The sequence below is a fragment of the Odocoileus virginianus genome, chromosome 31, assembly GCF_023699985.2.
Source record: "Odocoileus virginianus isolate 20LAN1187 ecotype Illinois chromosome 31, Ovbor_1.2, whole genome shotgun sequence".
In the NCBI taxonomy this organism is placed as follows: domain Eukaryota; kingdom Metazoa; phylum Chordata; class Mammalia; order Artiodactyla; family Cervidae; genus Odocoileus; species Odocoileus virginianus.
Window position 1 is genome coordinate 12,150,950 of NC_069704.1, and position 20,983 is coordinate 12,171,932.

The 20,983-nt window shown below is 37.8% G+C and overlaps 1 protein-coding gene across 1 annotated transcript in view; it reads left to right on the top strand.

Moving 5' to 3' along the window:
• Positions 1 to 20,983, top strand: part of SVEP1 (sushi, von Willebrand factor type A, EGF and pentraxin domain containing 1) — a 193,990-nt gene that overhangs the window by 74,511 nt on the left and 98,496 nt on the right. The window contains exons 6-11 of the mRNA XM_070459306.1: positions 1,613 to 1,792; positions 9,527 to 9,724; positions 12,316 to 12,434; positions 13,086 to 13,215; positions 19,452 to 19,559; positions 20,530 to 20,661. Coding sequence (XP_070315407.1) covers positions 1,613 to 1,792; positions 9,527 to 9,724; positions 12,316 to 12,434; positions 13,086 to 13,215; positions 19,452 to 19,559; positions 20,530 to 20,661 — 867 coding nt within the window. The remainder of the gene's footprint in view (positions 1 to 1,612; positions 1,793 to 9,526; positions 9,725 to 12,315; positions 12,435 to 13,085; positions 13,216 to 19,451; positions 19,560 to 20,529; positions 20,662 to 20,983) is intronic.

Here is a 20,983-nt window from a genome sequence, read left to right on the forward strand (position 1 = left end):
ATGACTTCAGTTGAATATGCACTGAATATTTTACCCCAACTTCCTTTCCTATTATTTTAAAATTAAACTTTCATCAAAAGTAACTACTTGCTTGATAAGAAAAATTGACAAATTCATAAAAGAAGGAAAGACATATTACCCAGAGTCCCAACAAAGCTCTTGATTACTACGTGGTCTTCTGGCCTTTAGTGTTGCAGGCATGTTACATGAGAGCAAACCATAATTTGTTCTTTTGCAGGGGTGGTTTTTGTGCTTTGTACGGTGCCTGATGCTTTTAGGATAAAACCTGTAAGCTATTAATAGGAATGTATATGCCCATCTGCTGGCACATTCAACAGTAATCCACCTTGTTGTCATCTATGTATTTCTGGGGTACATAGATGGGATGTACATACATTTAGGGGTGGGATGTACACGCCATCTAACTGGAAGGGTCACAGCCACGGGTCTGTGCAGGACTCCCCTTCTCCTCTCCCTTCCCCATACTGTCGTTTCCAGTCTTGTTCCAAGTCTCCCCTCCCCTCCTCTTCTCTATCGCCTGCCTTTCCTCCCCCTTCTCTTCTCTTCCTTCTCACCTCTCCTTATTCTCCCCCTTTCCTTCATCCTCCTCCTGATTTGAAATCCTGTTGGAGTGAGTCTAAATTAGAACTGGAGACAAAGAGGGGTGAAAAGAGTTTAAACTCTTTACAGATGGTTTTATCTGAAGAAGGACATGTAATGGATCAGAGAGTGCAACAGGGTGTAGAGTTTGCTGGAGTTGAAGCTCTTGCGAGAGTAATCTGGGAAGACAGGTTGTTGTCAGAGAGTGGGGTGCTTGGATTGGTCATGGTCAGGTCCGGAGGATTTAGGACTTGGAGGGGGTGCTGAAATAAGGGGAAGGACTGATTATTGGAGAGGTGAGGAATATGACTCTAGGGTACTGGAATGATCATCTGTATGATGAAATCATCATCGTGTGTGTGCATATGTGTGTGAAAGAGAGAGAGGGGAAGAGAGAAAGAGAGAAATATAAAATCATCAAAGAATGAGAAATGGCCTAGAAGCCAGCAGACAGTTAGGGGAAAGAGATGTTGGGTATATGATATGATACTTGAGAGGAGCTGGAGGTGTTCAGGAAGAAAGAGGAGAGAATGACCTGAGAAAGCAATAAGGAAAAAAAATGACCACTCTCTCACCTTCAACTCTGTCTGTAAGAGATGACAAGATTTTTTTATTTTAAACCAGGATAAAAAGTAAGGAAAAGTTCATAAGAGGTCTGAAAACTGAATTGAACCTGAACTCTGTCCCAGAAAAGACCCTTTCCTTTCGTTAAAATGTAGCCTGTAGAATCACAGCAAAGGCCCATTAAGAGCTGAATGTCCCTCCCTTAGTCAGCCATCATCCCCCGGCCAGGGCCAAACTCCTTCAACAGCTTAAGTTTCCTACCTGTAGGCAGAGGCAGACAACAGGAATATTATTTAGGCAGTGCATTTGATAAAATACATACTTTTAATTATGCCATTCTAATTAAAAAAATAATAGTGTATTATTTACTGCTTGCAATATGTAGGCATTATTAAATTTATAATTTTTTCTTTATTGAGTGAAATATTATCTAATCGTTTTCATATAGTGAGAACATGCCCTCGTCTCCGCCAGCCCAAACATGGCCGCCTGAGCTGTTCAACTGGAGAAATGTCCTACAGGACCGTGTGTTTGGTCACCTGTGATGAAGGGTACAGACTAGAAGGAAGTGCTAGGCTTACCTGCCAAGTAAACGCTCAGTGGGATGGTCCAGAACCCCGGTGTCTGGGTAAGTTCTTAGGGCATGGTTCCTTGGATGGGTCATTTCTATAGCTCTCTGCTTTCTCCTATTTTCTGTGAAGACCTGAACTAAAAACTAGCTCATGATGAGTATAAACACACATCCATCCTGAATACCTCCAGCTCCCTCAAGTATCATATATGTATATAGATAGATATACATTTATACTCATGAGTGTAAATACACATGCATATGTACATAGATACATGAGTATAAATACACATCCATATGTACATAGATAAACAAGTATAAACTCACATGCATATATATACAGATATGAGTATAAGTACACATCTGTATGTATATAGATATACGAGTATAAATATACATCCATGTGTATATAGATACATGAATATAAATACACATCCATATGTATACAGGCATATGAGTATAAATATACATCCATATGTGACACATCCATATGTACATAGATATACAAGTATAAATTCACATGCATATGTATATAGATACGAGTATAAATACACATCCATATGTACATAGATATACAAGTATAAACTCATATGCATATGTATACAGATATGAGTATAAGTACACATCTATATGTATATAGATATATGAGTATAAATATACATCCATGTGTATATAGATACACGAGTATAAATACACATTCATATGGATACAGGCATATGAGTATAAATACACATCCATATGTATATAGATATATGATGTGTACATACATGAACAAGTATGTGGTTTTACTGCTCCCACTGGTAAAAAAAAGACTACACCAGAATCCAATCTTCCAACTCCCTAAAGTTTACAACTTCTAATAATAATGAATTTTGTTATACTTGGGGCACATTTGGAACAGATTTGTTTTAAAAGCAAATGCCAATTGGGATGGGGAACACATGTAAATCCATGGCTGATTCATGTCAATGATGACAAAACCCACTACAATATTGTAAAGTAATTAGCCTCCAACTAATAAAATAAATAAATAAATAAATAAAAAGAAAGTAGAGAAAAAACAAAAAAAAAAAAAAAATAAAAGCAAGTGCCATGTAATTCCCTCACTTTTGAAAACAGTTTACTTTTACCTTCTTATTGAAATGATGAAATTATGAACCAGTGAATCTTGGCTGTAGAATTCTGTTTCATCAGAAGATTTTTCTTCGTTGTCTGTCACTAAGAGCTGTGACATCTCACTCCTGTAGTTGGGTCCAGAATGAATGCAGCTTTTCCAGTTTGCTGCTGCTTATACACCACAGACACTTCAGCAGTGGTAACAACAATAATGATCATGATGAAATGATAACCGCCATTTAGTGAACCCTTAGAAGGTGGAAGATACAGTAAACCTGGGAGCATTAACAGCTATTTCATTAAATAACCAACTTCCAAAATAGGAGAACTTTATGTAGGGAATAAGTTACAATATGCCAGGATCCTAGATGGGTAGACTTTTTAAATTGGTTTCTAGGTTTATTCTAGTATGATCTAGTAGTATCCAAGGCTAAGAGAGGGTGTCTCCAGGAAGGATGTTGGGCTTTACTGAGGGATTCAAAAACAGTCGTAGCATTCACCCTCACTGTGCAGGCTCAGAAAGCTTATAGGGCGTATAAAATATTAAAAATAATAAGTAAAGTTTATTAGCAATGAGATAGCTGTTATGGCCTACTGAAAGATGTAGGCCTGACAGGCATTGTATTTCCCGAGAGGCAGAATCTACAAGGATTCCTCAACCATAGACAGACTTAGCTGTAGTTCAGTTCAGTCGCTTAGTCATGTCTGACTCTTTGCGACCCCATGTACTGCAGCACTCCAGGCCTCCCTGTCTATTGCCAGCTCCCGCAGTTTCCTCAAACTCATGTCCATTGAGTCAGTGATGCCATCCAACCATCTCATCCTCTGTTGTCCCCTTCTTCTCCTGCCCTCAGTCTTTCCCAGCATCAGGATCTTCACCAATGAGTCATTTCTTCACATCACATGCCCAAAGTATTGGAGTTTCAGCTTCAGCATCAGTCCTTCCAATGAATATTCAGGACTGATCTCCTTTAAGATGGACTGGTTGGATCTCCTTGCAGTCCAAGGGACTCTCAAGAGTCTTCTCCAACACCACAGTTCAAAAGCATCAATTCTTTGGCACTCAGCTTTCTTTATAGTCCATCTCTCACATCCATACATGAGTACTGGGAAAACCATAGCCTTGACTAGATGGACTTTTGTTGGCAATGTAATGTCTCTGCTTTTTAATATGCTGTCTAGATAGGTCAAAAGTTTTCACCCAAGGAGCAAGCGTCTTTTAATTTCATGGCTGCAGTCACCATCTACAGTGACTTTGGAGCCCAAAAAAGTAAATTCTGTCACTGTTTTCACTGTTTCCCCTTCTATTTGCCTTGAAGTGATGGGATCAGGTGCCATGATCTTAGTTCTCTGAATGTTGAATTTTAAGCCAACATTTTCACTCTCCTCTTTCACTCTCATCTACAGATTCTTTTGTTCTTCTTTGCTTTCTGCCATCAGGGTGGTGTCATCTGCATACCTGAGGTTACTGATAACCTTAGACTTAATTGGCATAAAACTAAAACAAAGGGAGTTAGCTTCTCTAGATATTTCACAGATTTAAATGAAAATGATGGATCTGTCCACCATAGAAAGGATGGGTTAGCAAATGGAACATTAAATTTTAATAAATCCCTTTTGTTGGAAAGTTGTCTTCCTGCCTTAGAATTTGTATCTAGATATTAATGTTTACTCCCAGGAGTCATCTATGGTTCCATAGCTGAGCAGCTTTTCTTATGAGGGACCCAGTCTTGAATTAAAAGTGGTAATATATTTAATAAAGTTGCTCTGGAGTTATTCTTTAAAACTTTAATTCTTAAGTTTAACTTAATTTTTAAAATTCTTTAAGCTTTAAGAATTCTCTTTAAAATTTTTGTACCCATCCCTGTAATGATTTAAAGCGGATGTCAGTCTTGGTTGTTTTGAAGTATAACCATCCTTATTTAATACAATTTATTGAGGAACAACTCATTATAGCCCCCAAATTCTGACAATAACCATAGTTACTATGAAATTCTCCACTTAAACGTTGATGGACATGAATAGAAAGTGTATTAGGGACTTCCCTGGTCATCCAGTGGTTAAGAATCTGCCTTCCAATGCAGGGGACTCACATTCAACCCTTGTCTGGGAACTATGATCCCACATACCTCAGGGCAACAGAGCATGCAGACTCAATAGTTGTGACAGACTCTGGGGTCCACAAGCCACAACTAGAAAGAAGCCTGTGCACTGCAACGAACGATCCCTCATGCCACGACTAAGACCTGATGCAGCCAAGAATAAATAAAATAAAGTAATTAATTTTAAAAGAGTTTTGAGTAGACAGTTGCAAAATAAGAAAATTCTGAACATGAAGTACAATGAGAGAAACCTTATTCTTAAGGCCAATTATGAACACCCAGTAATTAATATGGTAGGTTTGTGATACAAGGATGCACAGAACAATGGAAGCAAGCATGCCTCAGAAACAAACATTAGTTTGTAGAAAAATATAGTATTCAATAAGGGAAATTTTAGATATCCGTAGGGGAAAAGCTTATCTAAAAACTAGTTTGGACTCTTGCTTCATTTAAAAAATTAAGTTCAATTAATTTTATTAATTAAATGAGGCAGGTTAAGGAGTGAAATGTAGGAAAATGGGCAAACTATGGATTTTAACAGAGCATAACTTCCTAAAAAGGAAAGGACAATAGATCTGAATATATAAAGCTTTAAATTTCAGTACTGCAGACATATATTCTCTATATTTAAAATGCAAACAAGAAAAAGGAAAAGTTATTTGAAACACATGTTAAAAAGTCAAGGTCCTTAACATTTTCTGACATATGAAACTAGACCAAAACAGAAAAATATGAAGACTCCAAAGAGGGATAAAAGAAATGAATTAAATGGACGAAGGAGACATTTTAAAAATACAATTAAAAAAATAACAAAATTGAGAAAATTCTGAAGCCATAGTTATGTGACCTAAGTTAAATTATATACTGATGTAACTTCACGGATATAAATATTTTCATTAAACAGGAAGAATGAAAATAACTAAACATTAAATTAAATACTAGGAAAAGAGTGATTGTGAGAGAAGTTGAAAGAAGCACATAATAATGTAAAGATGAATTATAAAAGGAGATGGGATGCAGTAAAGTGGATGAAAGGAAAATCTTTGAATAAAGTCATAGATTGTAGAAGAAAGAAAAATGCAAAAATGGAATTTTTCTAAGAAGCTATACCAAAGGACTATATAGAGGTCTGAGGTTTTTAAAGTAATGAAACACCATTTATGATGCATGATTTTCTAAGAAAATGAAAACTATTAAATGAACCAAGAAAAAAAGTAGAAAAGCAAATAAATACTTACCTATGAGTGATTTACAAAGTAATGGAAATATCAGAATTTACTTAGTTGTTGCTTTTGCTGTTTAGTTGATAAGTCGTGTCCGACCCCATGGACTGCAGCAAACCAGGCTTCCATGTCCTTCATTATCTCCCAGAGTTTGCTCAGATTCATGTCCATTGAGTCAGTGATGCTATCTAACTATCTCATCCTCTGCCACCCCCCTTCTCCTCCTGCCTTCAATCTTTCCAAGCATTTGAAAACGACTGAGGAAAAAATTAAACTCTTTCAAACTTTTAAAATGAAACAATTCTCATACCATCTGATTTGGCCCAAATAGTGGAAAATAAATCAGTTCATACTATTGAGCTATTGTTATTCTGTTGCCAATCTGACATTTACCAAGAGGAAGCTAGAACTATGACAGCAAATATACTAGCAATCCATACTCAAACCAGGATGTGTAAAGGTTTATCCTAAAAATGCAAGAAGGGTTTAAAATTAGATATTCTATTAATATAATAAATTACTTCATAACAAATAGGAAAAATTCATATGGTTGCTCAATATAAGATAAAAATGTATTCATTATCATTTAAAACAGATTTTTGGTAAAATTCTTAGAAACTCATTGATAACTGACATTAAAAAAAAGTTCATCTTAAAAAAAAAAGGAAAAAAAAAGTTCATCTTACATCTGTATCTACTTAAAGAAAAAATGTGGACAGTCTTATTAAATCTGGAAAACAAAAAGGATGCTAGAATCATCCATGTTATTTAGTAAGATTGTCTAAGATTTAGCTCTTGTAATAAATCATAAAATTAGAGCTTAGAGGATTCAAAATAATCATTTGTAAACTACGTGTTTACCTCTAAAATAAAATGAAACTACTAAAAGACTGAAAGTTCATTAAAGTCTTAAGAATACAAAATAAACAACTCCTCTGTATAAATGATAAACAGAATATATAATGAAAAACCACAGTCAGAGATCTATATAAAATATAAAATATGTAAGAATAACCTCAAAAAAATATATGGAACCTATATTACACAAACTACGAAATATTGCTTAGATAGAAAGAACATTTTAATATATTTATAAAATTTTGTCAAAAGGCAAAGTTTTTTCCAAATATATGTATAGGTAAAATGCAACCTATTCAGTAGCCCAAAAGAGATTTTCTTTTTTCCCCTTCTTGGAACTGGGGAGTGATTCCAGGATTCATCTGGAAGAATGTGCAGGCAAAACTCACTAAAATAAGATTGAAAGGGAAGTGTAATAAAGAATAGTAAAAAGGAAGTAATTCTGCTGGGTTTTAAAATATATACTAAATTACAAAAATGAAAAGTATGTAAAAATTGCCATCAGATCAGTGGGACTTAATAGATTCCCAGACTTATGAGTTTCATTATTATTAAGGAAGCATCATAGCTCAGTTGAGAAGATAAGATTTATTCAACTGATAATATAGGAAAATTGGCTTGCTCCTTGGGAAAAAACAAAATGAATCAAAATGAGGTTTTCATATGTCTTTAATATACACCAGACACCAATGTAAATACTTTATAGTTTTAAAATATACATTAAAAATAAAGCCATTAAAAGCTAGAAGAGAGTATAGTTAATATACATGAAGTAAGTATTAATCCACTTCAGAATGTATTAAACATAAAAGCAATGGGAAAAAATTCTCCATTACATTAGAATAGATTAAACTGCCAGTGCAGGAGACATGGTTTGATCCCTGGGTCAGGAAGGTCCCCTGGAGAAGGAAATGACAACCCACTACAGTATTCTTTCCTGGGAAATCCCTTGGACAGAGGAGCGTGGTGGGCTCCAGCCATGGGGTCACAAAGAGACAGACACAAGTTAGCAACTAAACAACAATATAAAAATTCAAAATGCCATAAACAAACAATAAGAAAGAGAATATTAGCAGGGAATAAAATCTTGATATGAGAGCTAAAAGGATAATTTTCCTAATTTATAAACAACTGTCCTGAAATAAAGGATTTGAAGTCCCATATGTTGTTTATATTTGAACCACAAATTTGTCTCTGACAGTCCTCTTGATCAAAGCAGAACAGGAAATCTGGACTGTCATTTGGTACGTTTGTTCTTTTTTGTTCAGTCGCTAAGTCATGTCCAGCACTTTGCAACCCCATGGACTATAGCACACCAGGCTTCTCTGTGCAAAAATAAAGAAACATAGCAATTCTCAGGAAAAATTACTTCTATTGACAGAGAGGTTTGAAAGCAGTCATTTCAGGAGGAGGCTTGATTATAGAATATTTGGGGGGCACACAGGTTCTGCCATTTACCTGTTGGTAGCTTCAGGAAAGTTAGCTACAAGAATTACTATTATGCTCCAGCGCTCTTGTTTGTAAGTGAAAATAATGACACTAGTCCTTCCTGCATTGGATTAAATGAGTCTATCCATGTAAAGCACTTAGAATAATGCCTGGCACGTAGTAAACACTGGATAAACTTAGTGATTATCACATGGGAAATACAGAGTAAAGCTGCTGGCAGTGCTACCAGTAGAATCACTACTACAATAAACAAATTTGTATGTGGGTTCATGTGCGTACACACACATATCTTGTATTAAGTCTTCATCTGATTTTCCTTTCTCTCCTTTCTACCTGATTCACCTGCTGTTCATCAGTGCTGAAAATAACATCAGTAAGAGTCTGGGCCCTAACATGACACAGTGATTCTAGGGAGAGTATAAAAACTTTTCTCAAAATATGCTTGCTTAAAGATGCCACCATAAGCTCATAAAAATGGAAACTGGTTGTTGAATCATCACTTACCCCATGAAAAACAGAATCTAATTCACTATTTTACACTTTGGAGCCATAACGTAATATTCTGCAAACTGAAGGTTCTCTAAGCAAATGATAAAAGTCACAATCAGCATTGATTTAAATACTAGTTAGAAATCTTTTAAAGTTTTGGTACACTGGCAGAAAACATGAGGCAACCAAAGAGATGTGTGTGTGCACTTAGTCGCTTCAGTCATGTCTGACTCTTTGTAACTCTGTTGGCTCCAGTGTGGCCAGGTCCTCTGTCCATGGATTCTCCAGGCAAGAATACCAGAGTGGGTATCCCCTTCTCCAGGGGATCTCCCTGATGCAGGGATCGAACCCATGTCACGTCTGCCTGCATTGGCAGGCAGGTTCTTCATGACTAGCACTACCTGGTTGAGCATAATTAACAATACAATATTTGTTCTGTGTCATATGTAGACATCTGCATGCAGACCAATTGTATTTTTCTTGAGTAAAGTGAATCTGTGGCATTTTGTAATTTGTGAGAATGCAAATAATATTTGCTTGCTCTCCTGCAATAGAACGCTACTGTGCCACCTTTCAGAAGCCCAAAGGTGTTACCGTATCACCTCCCAACTGTGGCAGGCATCCTGCCAAACCTGGGACGATCTGTCAGCTAAGTTGCCGCCAAGGATTCATTTTATCGGGGGGCAGAGAAGAAGTGAGGTGTACCACGTCTGGAAAATGGAGTGCCAAAGTTCAGACAGCTGCTTGTAAAGGTAGGTCCCCACGTTGGTCAAGTTGAAAAGCAAGTTCTATATAGTGGTGTGTTGGTGTAGTGTTGGACTGTCACTCTTTGCATCTTTCGCTGCATACCTATGGTAAAAGGGTAGATGTCATCCCAATACATGCTATGAAGATTTTGGCTTTGGGGTGGTGAATTTACAAAAATCCAGTACCACATGCCAGGCAATGATAGAAAAGATAGAAAACTAAGGATGATATTAGGGCCAGAAATCAGGTAAGTTTTCCAGTTGGAATTGAAAATCTTAGAAGAACTTCTGACTCCTATTAAGCAAGTGAGATTAAATTAATTTTTTTCTTATAAAACAAGTGATCAGCACTTTGAAACCTGCATCTCAGTACGTTCACAAGAGAACATTGCCAGCTTCCTTACAGCAAGAGCAGACTGCTATGAAAAAAGAGGTCTGGAGAGCAAGAAAAAGTTCTTAAAAGTAAAAATATATCTCTCTCTAAGTAAAGGGCAAAATGGTGGAGTGGAAGTTGTTGAAAACAGGATTAGTGATTTGAAGAAACAAATTGAGAATTCCTTCAGAAGGGAGAACTACTGAACAAGGAACTTGAATATCCCAGTGGATCGAGTTCAAAAGATAGAGGTTAAGAGAGATACCCAGGAGAAATCGAGAAACACCAGTGCCCTTTAATAAGGAGCTCCAGAAGCACAGAGAGAAAAAGGGATGGAGGAGAAGAATTTTCCTACCAGTAGAAGAAAGTTTCCCTGAGCTACAGAAAGTCTTGAACTTTTAGATCGAAAATAACCTCTGACCTTGTTGGTTATCTATTTTATATAAAGTAGTTATATCTGTTAATCTCAAGCTTCTAATTTGTCCCTCCCCTACCCCCAACAATACGGTCCTACTGTATAGCTCAGGGAACTATATCCAATATTTTATAATAACCCGTAATGGAAAAGAATCTGAAAAAGAATGTGTGTATGAATCACTTTGCTATATACTTGAAACTAGCACAACATTGTAAATCAACTATGCCTCAATAAAAAATAAAAAGTTCCATTATCAGGAAAAGAGTTTGTTGGTCCATATGCACATAAACACTGAATAATGTGAGTCGAAAAGTCTGAGTATTGGGCAGGCATACTTTCACTACTCTGTGAAAGTTTTAAGATCCAAAGGTAAGGAGAAGATCTGAAGTTTCCAGAGAGAAAAGAGGAACTTCACAAAGGACACAAGATTCAGACAGATTACACTACGCTTTTCGTTTGCAACTCAAAATGCCAGAAGGAAATGTAGCAGTGTGCTAAGAATACAGAGGGAGAGTCCATATAAACCTGAAATTCCAAGTTCATTCAAGCTATTATTCAAGTCTAAAGAAAAAATGAAATGCTTGTTTAGATTTTAAGAGTCAATATGCTCATGCACCTTTGTGGGGGCAAATTGTCTACATGTTAGCCCCTCTGAGAAAGGGAAAATACAAATTGAATAAAACTTTTAAGAAACAAGAAAGTGAGACACAGATTAATCTGGATATATTCAGCTGCAAGTTGCAGAAGACTTGATATAACTGAAGAGGATTTATTATATAATAAGAACTTAGCTCTACGGTGACTGTTGGAGCTCTGTGGAATGTTACCACATCTAATGCAGTATCTGTACCGCAAAGTTTCACACTGCAAAAAATATCTTTGGCTTTAATTTGTTGTTTGCTTTGACAGTACATTTTAGCATACTAATTAATTCTACTTGACAGTCTGTTTTCAAGTAGTCCCCTCCTACCAGACTCAGCATTCATTTTTTCCTGTTTATTTCATTCCATAAGTATTAATCAAGTTCATATTATATTCCAGAAACTATATAATACAATGAAATAAGAAATCGTGGCATTCAAAGAACTTCAATTATTTGGGGGGAGGAAATTCAGTTTAAAAATGGCAAAGTGCATCATGGCTGGGAAGGACAGAGGGCAATCAGAACTTGTGCAGTGAGCACCCAAAATGGACCAGTGGGTCAGAGAAGCTTCCTGAGGAGCTTGTGTCTAAGCTGAGAATTACAGGACAAGTAGAGGTTACCTGCCTCAAGGAAGAAGAGAGCGTTGATTCAGGCAAATAAAAGAGCGTGAAGAAAGGCCCAGGTATAAGAAGGATCATGGTACTCTTGTGGGACATCTGATGTGGAGACTGAGTTCTGACTGGGGATCTGTAAGTGATGAGGCTAAGAGAGGAGCAGGTACCAGTTCAGGAAGAACTTTGGAAGCCATGCTGAAGTACATTAGAAATCCTCTATGATTAGATTAGGATTAAAAATATTTCTTACCTGTCTCTTGTGGCCTTCCTTGATGGCTCAGATGGTAAAGAATCTGCCTGTCAATGCAGGAAATGTGGGTCGATCCCTGGGTAAGAAAGATCTCCTGGAGAAAGAAATGTCAATCCACTCCAATATTCCTGCCTGGGAAATCCAATGGAGTAGCGGAGTCTGCCAGGCTACAGTCCATGGGGTCACAAAAGAGTCAAACACGACTTAGCTGCTGAGAATGCATGCCCCAGTTTCTTAAATGACTTAGAATTATATCACTGCATCAATACATTAACTGCTATGTGAATTTTCTGAATTAGATGTGGAAGCTCCTCAGATCAGCTGTCCTGCGGACATAGAGGCTGAGACTCAGGAACAGCAAGACTCTGCTAATATCACCTGGCAAATCCCAACAGCTAAAGACAACTCTGGGGAAAAGGTAAGGTTTGAGCAAATATCTGTATCCTTTTTCAAATGGACTCTAAATACACTGTAAATATGTGTGCTATTGAAAACTTTCCAGTACTCTTTATGATTGTACTGTCTCTAGCTGTACTCTACTCATAAATGCAAATGCCCATCTGATAACAGAATGATCAGCCTTGAATTTTTCATTAGAAATCTCCGATGAAAATCTAAAAACAGAAACTTTTCATTCTGTGGGTTTTTTGTGTTGTGTATCTTCTAAGATTACTTGGCTAAAGTTTCTTGGCACTTTACTATGCTCTGAAGATCTTTTAAGAAAAAGAAAGATGGGGAATCAATCTTAGTTCCTATTTATAAACATATCTTTTAAAATATGATTCTGAAATGATAGTCTAAAGAAGATAACAGTGTTTCTTACTCTGCTTTCAAAAACCAGCATTATTATATTATCTATCCAAACTCTATAAACTGCCTAGGTAGAATAGCCTAGAAAGGAATACACCAAAGACTATGCCTGATTTTTTTTTTCCTTTTTACTATATGTAAAATATTGTATCATTTTTAACTTCACTTTGCTAATAATATATTATAAACCAAAAAGTAATAAAAGTACTATTAATGTTAACTTTAACTTTCCAAATATTTGGAAATTTCTTTCCAAAAGGTATCAATCCACGTTCATCCAGCTTTTACCCCACCTTATCTTTTCCCAATTGGAGATGTTGCTGTCACATACACGGCAACTGACCCATCCAGCAACCAAGCCAGCTGCACCTTCCATATCAAGGTTATTGGTAAGTCTTCAGATTACTTTGGTAAGTTTGTGAAAATAATCCAGAACCCCCAAAAGCTTTGCCTCTCCTTTATCTTCAGCAACTCCTTTTTCACTGATTCTTCCTTCTGTCGTCGAAGCCGCTTCCTCTCTGAAACCTATGTACCCTTTAACTATTACTATATCTCTTTGATTCCTTTCTGTCTGCACCTTTTGAAAATTCCCCAGTGGTTGCCATATCTTTTAGTTTAACTGCCATTTATTCTCAAAGTCACTCAATTCTGGCTTCTGTCTCCTCTACTCATAGAAATCAAGGTCACCAGTAATCTCTAGAGTTAACCCTACTGCACACTTTTTAGTCCTTATTTTATATAATATTTCTATGGATTTTACATTATTAACAATGTTCTCTTTATCAAAACTGCCTCCTTCCCTGTCTTCTCAGACACCAGTCTTTCTTGTTTCTTTCCCTCATTTTTCTCATTTTTTCCACCTTGATTTCTTTTTTAGGTTTCTCTTCCTTAGACCAACTCTCAAATATGGATCATCCCCAGGATTCCAGTCTTGACCCTCTTTCTTTCTCTCTAGTTTTCCTGGTAATTTTGCTAACTCACAACTCCCGGATTTCTGTCTCCAGCTCAGATTTCTCTCCTTAAATTCAAATTTTTATATAAAACTGCATACTAAACTTTCCCATGTGAATGCCCCACAGGCATTTCAAATTCACTCAAACTTAAGGTATTTCTTAGCTCAGAAAATAGAGTGAAGACCTAGCTACCAGGCAAGAAATCTGGAAGTCATTCTTTTTTTGTTAGTTTGTTTTTGTTTTTGTTTTGTTTTTTTTCCATTTATTTTTATTAGTTGGAGGCTAATTCCTTTACAACATTGCAGTGGTTTTTGTCATACATTGAAATGAATTAGCCATGGATTGACATGTATTCCCCATCCTGGTCCCCCCTCCCACCTCCCTCTCCACCCCGATCCCTCTGGGTCTTCCCAGTGCACCAGGCCCAAGCACTTGTCTCATGCATCCAACCTGGGCTGGTGATCTGTTTCACCCTAGATAATATACATGTTTCGATGCTGTTCTCTTGAAACATCCCACCCTCGCCTTCTCCCACAGAGTCCACAAGTCTGTTCTATACATCTGAGTCTCTTTTTCTGTTTTGCATATAGGGTTATCGTTACCATCTTTCTAAATTCCATATATATGTATTAGTATACTGTAATGGTCTTTATCTTTCTGGCTTACTTCGCTCTGTATAATGGGCTCCAGTTTCCTCCATCTCATTAGAACTGATTCAAATGAATTCTTTTTAATGGCTGAGTAATATTCCATGGTGTATATGTACCACAGCTTCCTCATCCATTCGTCTGCTGATGGGCATCTGGGTTGCTTCCGTGTCCTGGCTATTATAAACAGTGCTGCGATGAACATTGGGGTGCACGTGTCTCTTTCAGATCTGGTTTCCTTGGTGTGTATGCCCAGGAGTGGGATTGCTGGGTCATATGGCAGTTCTATTTCCAGCTTTTTAAGAAATCTCCACACTGTTTTCCATAGTGGCTGTACTAATTTGCATTCCCACCAACAGGGTAAGAGGGTTCCCTTTTCTCCACACCCTCTCCAGCATTTATTGCTTGTAGACTTTTGGATAGCAGCCATCCTAACTGGCGTGTAATGGTGGAAGTCATTCTTGACTCCTCTCCCTCTGTCACCAACACTCAATAAGTTATCAGGTTCTACTGGTTTCATCAAATTAGGATCTCTGAAATCTGTCCCCATCTCTCCATCCTCATATCCCACTGCTATAGATCAGTCCTTTTAAATTTCATTTTCTTGACCTGGTTTACTCCATCATCTCCTAACTGGTGTTTGTACTTTCAGTCAATTCAGTAGATATTCAGTAGATACCAGATGGTACTCGGAAATAGCAACCCACTCCAGTACTCTTGCCTGGAAAATCCCATGGATGGAGGAGCCTGGTAGGCTACAGTCCATGGTGTCACAAAGAGTCAGACACGACTGAGCGACTTCACTTTCACGTTCACTCTCCAGGCAAGAATGCTGAAGTGGGTAGCCATTCCATTCCCCAGAAGATCTTTCTGGCCCAGGGATCGTACTCAAGTCTCTTGCATTGCAGGCAGCTTCTTTACCATCTGAATCACCAGGGAAGCCCACCGATAAGACTTAATATGTGGGGAATATATGAGTGAGGTGGTCTGTAGTGCTTAAAAGTTCAGACTGTGAACACAAACTGCTTGACTCCAGAGCCATCTCTCCTACTTAAGACAGTGTGACTGGCCACTGCTCTGTGCGTGTTTCTTCATCCAGAAATATAATTAATAAATATATTACCTCATAGGGTTATTCTGAGGTTTTTAATTAGTTAAGATATACAAACTACTTGAAGTAGCGTCTGACACATTCAATTCAGTTCAGTCATTCAGTCACGTCCAGCCCTTTGAGACCCCGTAAACTGCAGCACACCAGGCTTCCTTGTCCATCACCAACTCCCAGAGTCTACGCAAAATCAATGTCCATTGAGTCGGTCATGCCATCCAGCCATCTCATCCTCTGTCGTCCCCTTCTCCTCCTGCCCTCAATCTTTCCCAGCAGCAGGGTCTTTTCAAATGAGTCAGCTCTTCGCATCAGGTGGCCAAAGTATTGCAGTTCCAGCTTCAACATAAGTCCTTCCAATGAACACCCAGGACTGATCTCCTTTAGAATGGACTAGTTGGATGTCCTTGCAGTCCAGGGAACTCTCAAGAGTCTTCTCCAACACCACAGTTCAAAAGCATCAATTCTTCAGTGTTCAGCTTTCTTTATAGTCCAATTCTCACATCCATACATGAATACTGACAAAACCACATCCTTGACTAAATGGAACTTTGTTGACAAAGTAATGTCTCTACTTTTTAATATGCTGTCTAGGTTGGTCATAATTTTCCTTCCACGAAGTAAGCGTCTTTTAACTTCATGGCTGCAATCACCATCTGCAGTGATTTTGGAGCCCCCCAAAATAAAGTCAGCCACTGTTTCCACTGTTTGCCCATCTATTTGCCATGAAGTGATGGGACCAGATGCCATGACTTTAGTTTTCTGAATGTTGAGCTTTAAGCCAACTTCTTCACTCTCCTCTTTCACTTTCATAAGAGGCTCTTTAGTTCTTCTTTGCTTTCTGCCATAGGGTGGTGTCATCTGCATATTTGAGATTATTGATATTTCTTCCGGCAATCTTGATTCCAGCTTGTGCTTCTTCCAGCCCAGCGTTTCTCATGATGTACTCTGCATATAAATTAAATAAGCAGGATGACAATATACAGCCTTGACATACCCCTTTTCCTAATTGGAACCAGTCTGTTGTTCCATGTCCAGTTCTAACTGTTGCTTCCTGACCTGCATTAAGCTCTTTGTAAATATACTAACGTTTTGCTCTTTTGGTTTCATATGTATTTTTAATGTTTATTTTGAAATTCAGTATATTGAATTCATTTTAAGAATTGTACATAACCTCTTGAAATAACTAATGTGTATCAAACTGGCTTCTTACCCTAGAAATGGTAGGTTTTGGTGAAAGTAAATAAACTGACTTATATAAAAACCTATGTTTATGTCCTAATGCTTAGTGTCTTTAATTGCTTTTTTAATGTTTTAAATATGAACATCACCAGTCACATGAAAAATATGTTGGGTTTATTTTTATGGTGCTGTGATTTTAAACATGGACATGTGAGTGAAAAGTTTGCCACGTTTTCATTTTTCACAATGAAGAGTCAGCATGGTGAAATATAAAAAGTATACTCGAGTGTCTAGCTAGATACTAGCTGAATTTTCAAATTCTGAAAGAGAGCAAGGAAATGGGAGGGAGGAGGGAACGGAAGAAGGGGAGGTAATGAGACCGGGAAGGCAGGGGGAGAGGGAGACCGAAAATATTCCAAAGCCTACATTTTCTTGTTTTCCTCAGATGACAGAGTGTTGGTGTCTTAATGATAAATGAGAGGGAGTAGGAATGCTTTTGCTTAACATTCCACAGAATGCTGTCTCATGTGCTTTGAAATGGACTTTCTTTTTCTGGAGATGCTGCATCTGCTGGGACCTCCAGTTATTTGACAGACACTGGCCTCTGCGGACTGCTCTCTCTCATCCCCAAACTGCAATTTTTAAATGTTTGGCTAAAATCAGATAACTTTAGAAAATCTTGGAACTATTTCATTTGTACTTTCTTTGGGGAGCACAGTAAATACTGTTAGATTTATAAATTTAACTATGCATTGGCTTGATTCCGAATTCTCAAAGTGCACTGGCCTCCTACGAGCATTCCTTCATTCTTTTCTTCATGTGAGCAACTTTTTCTGAGCATCTGTTATGGCCCAGGTGCTGTGCTAGGCCGTGGAGACCTGTGAGCCAAAGAGGCTCCATTGCTGGGTGACAGAGTTCACAGCCTAAGAAAGCAGTAAATCAAAGATCCTACACTGAGGAAATGCAAATACTAGGAAAAGAGAAAAACTGAATATTTATTCACAAGACTTAGCTTCAAGCAGAAATCTGTATATTATTATAGGTACAGCTTGTTTCATTTCAGGATATGTGTTTCCATATACATAGACAGTATATCATCCTAGTCTTGATGCCTATGACTGTAATTTACCAGCTTACTGACCTCGGGCAAGTCTCATAAATTTGCCTGGTTTGAGATTCCTTACCTATATAATAAGAAAAATATTATTTGTCCAGTCTCCCTCAAAGACATGTTACTACAGATAGAAGGACATTTCATATATGTAAAAATCAATAGTTATGTGAAAATATCCTCCTTAACGACTTCTTGGTTGTACTTTTCTGACCTCAAATTCCACCGCATTCCATCAGAGTTTGAAACCTGGCTCACCCGCAACCCCCTCAAACCCTTCCTTCAATGTAGATTACAGTGCCCAGCAACAGACTCACAGTTCTTTCATTTCTACCGTGGCTTTCACCCCCTCTCCATTGCAGCCCCCTATTCCCATGTCCACATGCTCTTCTTTGTCTTTAACTGGAATTTATCAACCTAGGCATCTTAGACCCCATAGTCCCACCTATGGACATAATCTCCTAGCCTTTCAGCAATATCACATCCTCACTTTTTGCTGACAAAGGCTCGCATAGTCAAAACTATGGTTTTTCCAGTAGTCATATGCAGATGTGAGAGTTGGACCATAAAAAGGCTGAGTGCCAAAGAATTGATGCTTTCGAACTATGGCGCTGGAGAAGACTCTTGAGAGTCCCTGGACAGCAAGGAGATCTAACCAATCCATCCTAAAGGAAATCAGCCCTGAATATTCATTGGCGGGATTGACGCTGAAGCTGAAGCTCCAGTACTTTGGCCACCTGATACAAAGAGCTGACTCGTGGGAAAAGAGCCTGATGCTGGAAAGATTGAGAGCAGGAGGGTAACAGAGGATGAGATGGTTCGATAGCACCACCGACTCAAAGGACATGAGTTTGAGCAAACTTTGGAAGATCGTGAACACCAGGGAAGCCTGATACACTGTAGTCCATGGGGTCACAAAGAGTTGGACATAATGAGAAACTTAACAACGACAATGACACTTAAATGCCCTATATATTCTGCAGCATGACTCAGATCTCTGCCCATTGGTCTTCCATGTAGCATCTGTCAACCCTTCAGTTAAGAGGAGGATGATTCAAGAGATCCCTGTGAAATGACTGCTTTGGTCATTTCACACCTTCTGATTATCTGGGAATGTTTTCTTCATTTCTGGGTGAATCAGTTCAACTACCACTGGCAAAACTCACAAATTAAATGCTCACCACATCCCGAATTTACCATTCATACTGCTGTGCTCATGGTGATTTTAGCAATCCAGTATTTCTTCAACAAGTAGAGTGAAGCATAGCAAGAATCAGCTTTTTCTTGTGATGTTGAGATCAGGGATGAAACATGCATGTGTGCTCAAGGACTATAGCCCACCAGGCTCCTCTGTCCATGGGATTATCCTGGCAAGAATATTGGAGTTGGTTGCCATTTCCTCCTCCAAGCATCTTCCTGACCTAGGGATTGAACCCACATCTCTTACAGTTCCTGCATTGGCAGGTGGATTCTTTACCATGTCATCATCAAAGGGATCCCAGGGCCAGCCTTGTGTCAAGGTCAAGGTTCTCCGCCAGCACAAGTAGACTTTGATTCTCTCTTGCAACCCTCCTCATCAGTTTTGAACATCAGTTGTGACTTCATCCTCTGATTTCATGTTTTTTAGATGTAGAACCACCTAGCATAGACTGGTGCAGATCCCCGCCTCCAATCCAGGTCTCTGAGAAGGAGCATGCTGCAACCTGGGATGAGCCTCAGTTTTCAGACAACTCAGGTGAGAATGTGGATATCTTGTTGTCAACATGTTACCACCAAATAAAAAGCTTTTAAAAAGATAAAAAAAGGCATGAGACAAGTGCTTGGAGCTGGTGCACTGGGATGATCCAGAGGGATGGGATAGGGAGGAAGGTGGGAGGAGGGTTCAGGATGGGGAACACATGTAAATCCATGGCTGATTCTTGTCAATGTATGGCAAAAACCACTACTATATTGTAAAGTAATTAGCCTCCAACTAATAAAAAATAAATGAAAAATTTTAAAAAATACCAAAAAAAGATAAAAGAAATAAAAAACAAATTACATCTAAATATAGTAGCATGGATAATTAATTACCTAAGATGTTTTAATGCTAGGATAATTCTATATATTTTAACATTGTTATTCTTTCCTGTCCATGGCTTTTCATTCATTATTCAGTGGGGATTTATTAAACTTGTACAGTGTATTTTATTTGAAAATGTTCTAGTAAATTCGTTGAGCCTCTAAGCTTCCTTTATCCTAGAGACATAAGCTATGCATCCTATTGGCAAATCTAATGCATTTCTATGTATTCATACTCAGTTCTCAAACATTTGCCAAAAATGTTACAAAAGCTCATGGGAAAACAGAAAAAAAATGAGCAAATATAGCTGAAGTTCACTTTAAAGTTTTCACAAACACCCTGAAAACAAGAATGCAAGTGAAATATGCTTCTAATTCAATTTCCAATATTCACAGAGACTGACCTAGTAAAGGAAAATAATCTATTTAGCAAGAATGCCTTCATTTAATGAGGCTTCTGAGTCAACTATTTCTATAGTTTAGTGTAAGATTTTATAGTTTATTTTCTGTTAGCAGCCCAGTTAGTACCAATAGAATGTTCAGCTGGTTTGTATAAAGAGTAAATGAAAATTCAAATCAAATAAAGTGACTGCACACAATAACCCCCGGATTGGATTCCTTCTTTCCCCTTCTCTACTTTTTAGGGGCCGTGTTGACCATCACCAGAAGCCATACACCAGGAGACCTTTTCCCTCATGGGGAGACGATAGTGCGGTATACAGCCACTGACCCCTCAGGCAATAATAGATCGTGTGACATTCACATTATCGTAAAAGGTATACTCTGCATAAGCCTCCAAAATCTAGCTGACACTTGAGATATGTAATCACTATTGCACTCTCCTTTGTGAAAGAAAATAGGCTATGAACATAGCTGTTTAAAGTTAGAATACTGACAAATTGTATTGAGGTTTCAATTATTATTTCTTCACTTCATGGTAAATACACATGCTTTCTTCTGAGCTAGTCTATAACCACTTATTAATATTTTCTTCAAAGTTACAAAGTATTGTCATGATCCTATTTTGAATGCTTGAGGAGACAGATTCTGAAAATATATTTGCTATGTAACATTATTTGGTTTTCCTTTTTATTGAAA